The following is a 7,266-nucleotide window of genomic DNA, read 5'->3' as shown; positions in this document are numbered from 1 at the left end:
AGAGAGAGAGAGAGAGAGAGAGAGAGAGAGAGAGAGAGAGAGAGAGTGTGTGTTCATGTTTAGAGAGTACATCTCTGTTAGTTACATGTTAATAGCTCAGGAACCACTGACTTGGGCAGAGGGCAAGCTGCTGCTTCACATGGGTTTGGAACCAGACAGGTGACTTCTCAGAGCTCGGAGCTCTCAGTCTCTGAAGTCCGGAATTTATTGGTCTCTTTCTGAGAAGTAATACTGAAAAGACTTGTTGGGATTTGTCATCTCAAGAACTACTCTGAGCTACGCTTGTTGGAAGTCTTCCCTGTGGCTCATCTTTGCTTTTCTGTTTGGGTGGCAGAGGGGGATGGGTTACAGGACTGTTATGTACATGAGTTTGTGGCCTTAGGCTGCCTGAGCAGGGAATCTGTATGTAATGCTGGATAATGGATCCTCAGCCTCAGTCTTGTCTTCTCATCTAGGAAGGCAGATGTGTGGTGTTTCCTGGAGACACATGCAGAAATGCCTATTCATCCTATACAGGGCATGTGTAACTCAGAGAAAGCATTCCACCCAGGTCCAACTTGCTAAACAATTTTTTTGTTAGCGTTACTGTTACTTCTAGCTACACACATGACTCAAGGGAGGTACACTGCCAAGAAGTCCCATCCCCACATGAGTGACAGCTCATGAAAAGTATGTCCCCGGTAAGATCCCATCACCTTTACCAGACTTGGCAGTGCATTGTCCTACTTCTTTGGTTGCTAGGGCTTCAGACCAAGTTATTCTATGGGTCACTGAAGCGGCAGATGGATGAATCCCACCTGGAAGAAGTTTAAGTATATGCCAAATAAAAAGAGAGGTACTCATGCAAAGAGTGAGACAGACTTTGAAGAATCTAAATGAGATCATTTTTTAGCTCCAGGATGTACTAGATAGGATTACAGCTGATAAGATAAAGCAAGAACTGTAAAAGAAGTTAGAGTATTTACATTTTAAAAAAAGTTTATGAGCTTGTTTGTGACATTTCCAGAAAGTATCTAGGATAAGAGTAAATCCATACTTGACTTTCCTATTGGCATAAGTCTTAAGCATGATTCATTGTTATTTTATTAGCCTTATTAGAAAATATTCTTATATAACGTTCATAGTAGCTCACTATCAGCATCTTCACGGTGAATCTCATCAACTGTGTTAGAATTCTTGATTCTCAGCTAGGGAGAAGCTTAACCTAGACTTTAGTCTTGGGGGCTCCTTCTACATTCTATAATCCCCAGCCTTTCTGTCCCGTCTCAAAGCAGTTCTTGCTCCCAGTCTGAGACTCACCTCTTACATGGCCTTTTGCCCATCCCCCCCTGTTTCCTTTGCCTTTAGAATTATTTATTTATTTATTTATCCACTTCATTTATCAGGTTTGTTTTCAAACATTCCCGAACCAGTGTCATGATAAATGTTGACCTTTCAAGATCTTCCACTTGAGTTGTGTGCCAGTTGGGGATCCACCTTGGTTCTGGATATTTGCAATGCACTCACATCTGTGTTTTCACTTCATTCCAAAACTTAACTACACTTTTGCAAGAAGGTCCACAGCACTTGTAAAAGTTAAAGGCTAGGAGAAGTCCTGTAAGGTGGTGGCTTTTCAAAAACGTGTTGATTTCAGTACTCAAATTGTCAGGCTCGAGAATACTTTATATTACAAACTTAATAGTAACATAATATGGGTCCACTAAGCATATGTTTGGGCACAACATCCTTTATATCCTCTAAAATATTGTGTCTACACTGTCAGAGATTACCATGACCTAGAGAAACACCAATGTGGGTAACTTTTCCCCACCTCGTATCCTTGTTAATAAGTTTTTATCACACTCATGTAAATATGTGAGTATGTATTTATTGTATAAGTATATATGTAGGCATGATTGTATATTTGTGGAGGGCAGAGTAGGAGTCTGTTCTCTCCTTCCACCATGTGGATTCCCAGCATTGAACTCCATTAGACTTAGAAGCAAAAACCTTTTACCCACTGAGCATCTTCTCATTGGCTTCTAGTATTTTAAACAGTAAAACTTTCTACCTATCATTAGGGCTGATCTTTACCTGTTGAAACCCTATGGAGTCTGGCCAGTTAGACTCAACATGGACTGCTCATCAATCCTAGACAGCAGGAAACAGCCGTAATGAAGGCTGCCAAATGTCTATGCTGGAAAGTAGCTAGCAGTTGGCACCATATTCCTCTGATTGCACATTCATCTTATAGAGAGACATTTCCACCCCATCTCTCACCATTGGGCTTTTTAAACAGCTAAATTCTTAGACAAACACAGAGATGTTTAATCTTCCATGAAAATGAGGCTTTATCTATTTTCCACTTCATCAATGTGGCCTTTACGTGATAAAATTCTCTTCCTGTGCATTATGTCTGCCTCCACAAGCCTATGTAAAATTAAAGAACACACACACACACACACACACACACACAGAAGATTCCCATGCACACATGCACCCGCTCATTGAGATTGTGACTGACTGGAGCTTAGACTGGCTCAGAGGTTGCAATAATTAAATGGAATTTATTCTGTCTTGCAATTACCAACATTTCAGTTTTGGTATTTGCTCAGATGACTTAAAGGCTCATGGCCATTGATACTTGTGGCTTTGAAAGAGCATTCAAATAAACTTCTAAGCCCTCTCCAGTTATTGATCTCTACTCCAGTCATTAGACTCCACAGAGAACGCAGAACCAGTTTGCTACAGTAGTTAACATCTACCTTGTCATGAGACAACTGCAATTATCTTTTTTGGCGATGAATGTGATCTTTGCAGTGATTACCTTTAAAATTTTTTTCTTGGCCAATTAAATAAAATTCAGTGACATTTCAAAGACTGTTAATCACAACCAAATGCTCTAAATGTCAGGATGCATTGAAAGTTTCACTGCTAACTGATGAATCGGGGAGCTAATTGTAGTTCATCATCAGGCCTGTGTCATTGTTATTATTATGGAAAACACTTTCATCACTCTCTCTATTCAATGAAAAAAAAGTTCTAGACAAATATGAAGAGAGGAGATATTACTCATCAAAGCATTTGATTTTAATTGCATTTCTCAAAATCCTCTTAAGTCCACATTGCTTCAGAGGATATGCAAGGGGCCCTGCCTGAGAGAAAAGCATGGTCTTTGTTAATAAATAGCTCCTGGGGGCCCTGACTTTCAACCCATAGTACTTAGATACCTCCATTTCCCTCCCTTTCTTCCCCTTTGTTGAGAAAGTTTCTTCAAGGATGGTTTTGAATGAGTTCCCAGAATAGCCCCAGTCTCTGCTCTCTGAAGTCTCTGTGCCCTGAAGCAGGCATGGCTTTTATTCTGAGGCTGCTGTGGGCTTTTCAAAGACCAGAAGAAACAGGGTGGAATGTACCCTCCCTACCTATCACCTCAACAAACAACATCTCTGGAAGGCCAGCCTTAAAGGCTCTGCTTTCTTACTGAGGTAAAGAAGAAAGATACCACACTGAGAGAATCTCAGTGGTATCTCAGTGAGGAGGACAAGGTAGTTTATTTATTCACATTTAGGAGGCTGAAAAGAGCTCCCTTGGTTGACCAATGGTGTGAGTTGGATGGCAGATAATGGCATCGTAGCAGGAGTAAGTGCAAGACTGGGAGGCCATGTCTTAGATCAGGAAGCCATAGACACTGAAAGCCATGCTCACTCTTATGACTTCCTTTCTCAAGAACTGACTTCATCTTTTTCTATTATTATTCACTTTATATCTGATCATAGTCCCTCCCTCCTCTCTTCTTAATCCCACCCTTACAAATTTCTCCCCTCATCGCCCCCTCCTCTTCAACCTGGGACATCTGTTCTCTGTCATCATCTTGGTCTCTTTTGAGAACAGCAATCTTAGTGATTGGTGATCTTGGGACCTCCCACTTGGCCCTTCCTCTCACTGATCCTTACCACTTCTCCACACAACTAGAGTATAAACCACACCTCCAACACAGGGACAATTAGAGGACATTCTCAGACCATAACAGTCACTATCTTCTCAAGAACTTCCCTATCATTACTGAAAAGCTAAAGAGTACAGACTGTGCCAAATGTAGGTGCTATGGCTGTTCTGCCCTTGCTCACATGCCAACTGTTAGACAGAAGTCATTTCTCCTTGGGCTACTTACTAACCCCTGGGCCTCAGCCTTCCTTAGTTCATGCTACTACCCTGGTACATAATGAGCATTTAATCTCTGTTATAACAACTATGTAAGGATGTTATTCCCATATTACAAATGGAGAAATGGATGGTTAAGAAAGAGGACATCTCAGGAATACATCTGGTTCTGGAGTAGAATTGAGGATTTTCCACTGTATCATGATTTTCCATATGTAGGTGGTTTGCTTGCTCTGTCCTAATAAGGCCTCAGAGTTATTACATCTACCGATCCATCCATCCATCCATCCATCCATCTGTCCATCCATCTATCCATTCCCACATACACGCATATATGCATATATGCATACATACATATAGTTATTTATGATAAACATATCAGACTTGTAAACAAATAAAGACTAGACATTATTATCTTCTATTTGAATGTCTTACTTGTTACCTGGGATACTATGGACCGAACAGAAAGGCTAAGAGTACCCTTTATTCTCTCCTAGTTTGGTCAAGACATTTAACACATTCTTTACTGAGGTACCTTCTCTTTTCTAGGCAAGTGCTCAGAAAGTACTTTTCCACTGAGCCACAATTCAGCTTCCATTTCTGCCCACCCCACCCACTCCCAAGACAGGTTTGTTGTTGTTGTTAAGATAGAATCTTTAAAAAAATAATTGCATTCTTAGTGAAGTCTTCCCTGAGAATAGTGTGTAAAACTTTCTACTTCCTGTTTCCCTTCTCTGTTTCCTGTTTCTAGAACTATCATCATCAGGCACATAGAATAGTTTTTTTTTTTTAATGTATTTTCAAAGGGAATACAAAATGAAGCGAAGGAAGTGATTTGGGCGTGTTTCATCCCCAGTAATACTCATGCTTGTGAGCAAGTGAATAAGCAGGAGATTGTGGTGGAGGCAGTGTTTGCTACTGAAAGTTAAAGACATGTTATAAATGTCAGTGCTTCAGCATTGCTGTGTAATTGTGGGGTTTTTAAGGACTTAGTGTTACCTTGACTTGCATTATTAATAGCATTCATTCCAGATTTTTTTTCACCTCTACTTCATAGGAAGGATATACTACTCTGGTGATTATGTCTGCTCACTTGAAGGTCTTACTCAGAAAGCTGGGAGCTTTATGTGTGGTACTGAGATCAGATCCAGGGTCTCACACATAGTAGGGAAGAACTGATCTGCCACTGAGGCCCAGCTCATGCTCACACTCCCACTATGTAACACTTGTTTGTTTTGAGAACAGATACTCAACCTGAAACCCAGGCTTTCCTGGAAACATAGACCAAAATGACCTTGAACATGTTTCAATCCTCCTGTCCTTCTGTCTCCCAAGTGCTGGTATTTCAAGCATATGCTCCATCCCTGGGTATAAGTAGGAGCTTTAATAACATGTAAAGTTGAGATTTCATACTAACAACTACAATCTGGGATTTCCAGCACATCACTCATACTAACAAACTAGCACAAAGCCTTTATGCTAAAACATGCATTTTATGTTCAATCTTCAAAAAGAGTATTTAACCTTGGAATACTCCTTATCATTTTCCTAACTTGATTCTTGTCTAAAACCTGTTTTGATTTTTAAAATACAAAACATTCTGGACATATTCAACTCTCTCAGATCAGCCTCATTCAGATTTTGAAAAAGATGTTGCCTCTCTCACAGTCTACTGCCCTTCACAATGTACTCTAAGAAGTTCTTGGTTGATTCCGCGGTGGCTTGCTTTTGGCATTGAAGGTGGTACTTGGGGCAGAGGAACTTAGGTAGACTGCAAGAACATGTTTTAGAATTCCTCTCCTTGCCTTGGTCTGCAGTTAGTTCCAACTTCTGATGTTAGTTGCAGTTTGTTGTTCTCAGAGGGCAAAGGTGACTCATGTGGAAAGTTTCTCCTGTGAGTTGCATTGGCAGTATGCAGTGAACTCTTGGATTTTGCGAGCTTTGCTAAACTCCATACCATCTGCCATGGAAGTCTTGTGGATATACAGACTCTCTGACATGTCCTTTATTTTAAACATTTTTTTCCCACAGTTCAACCACACTGGACAAGGAAGCATTTGCAGCCAGGCCATCATGCTCATAACTGATGGGGCAGTAGACACCTACGATACCATCTTTGCAAAATACAATTGGCCAGATCGAAAGGTGAGTTGACACTGACACCATCTGTCCAGTGGCATTCATGGCCAGCCTTTATTACAACCTCCAGATCATCCACAGATAAGTATCCCATGTCAGTTTAATCTCATAATAACCTATGGTTTTTCAGCCTGTGTTTGTGGGTTGACCAAAATCAAATACTATGGCTTTTATAGATTTTGAAATGAAACTGGTTTTAGAGAGAGTGAAGGAGCCTATGAAGATATGTTTAATGTGTTGTGTGAAAAGAGTCATTGTGAAGTACCTCCTCTTGTTGGGCAGTATTTCGTTTTAATTTGTTTTCCTTGAAACCAGAGTTACCTGGTGGGCCCTGGATCTATAAAATGTCAGGTTGACTGCAGTGGTCTCAAAGCCATCTCCTCAAATATGCTTGCTTCCATAGGACTTTCCATGACTCACTCTACTTCTTCTCTCTGTTCCTGGGAACAGTTCCCTGCACTCGTCAAAGCTTGTTGGTTCTCTGTTATAATTACTTCTTAGTTTCCAAGTAGAATCAATAAATTATTCTTTTAGCCTTTTGAAACCATACATTAGGGCATCCATGACTGACACCAATATTTATGAGGAACTTAATGGTTTGGTTCCTCAAAGCTGGTAGTCAGTTTGGGTTCCCTGAGGAAAGGTTTATGGATACTTGAACCTTATCCCACATCCAAATCTCTGAGAAAGTATCTTCATAACCCATATTTTTAAACAGGTTCCACTAATGAGTACTCAACAGTGAACTGGCAGTTGGGAGTCACTGTGCTACTTACGTGATAGGATGTCAGCAGGGAACAAAGTCAGGCAAAGCGGACGCTCTGGGAATCTTCTTGTTCCCTATATTATCTTGACTGTTTGTATAGGAGCATGAGACAGCCCAGGCCATGTCCACCTCCCTTTCTCTGTTTTGTATGTTTTGTTTATAGGGCATGAACTAACTAAGCACATTTATCAAAAAGAAACAGAAGGCAGCCGTACTTTCTG

At 40.6% G+C, this 7,266-nt stretch overlaps 1 protein-coding gene across 2 annotated transcripts in view; it reads left to right on the top strand.

Moving 5' to 3' along the window:
• Positions 1–7,266, top strand: part of Cacna2d3 (calcium voltage-gated channel auxiliary subunit alpha2delta 3) — a 793,771-nt gene that overhangs the window by 409,301 nt on the left and 377,204 nt on the right. For both annotated transcript variants that reach the window (XM_028754076.1, XM_028754077.1), the window contains exon 11: positions 6,172–6,285. In XM_028754076.1, coding sequence (XP_028609909.1) covers positions 6,172–6,285 — 114 coding nt within the window. The remainder of the gene's footprint in view (positions 1–6,171; positions 6,286–7,266) is intronic.

Source organism: Grammomys surdaster, unplaced genomic scaffold (assembly GCF_004785775.1).
Source record: "Grammomys surdaster isolate TR1022 unplaced genomic scaffold, NIH_TR_1.0 125979, whole genome shotgun sequence".
Classification (NCBI taxonomy): domain Eukaryota; kingdom Metazoa; phylum Chordata; class Mammalia; order Rodentia; family Muridae; genus Grammomys; species Grammomys surdaster.
The sequence above is the reverse complement of the archived record's forward strand: the minus strand, read 5'-3'. Positions and strand labels throughout refer to the sequence as shown.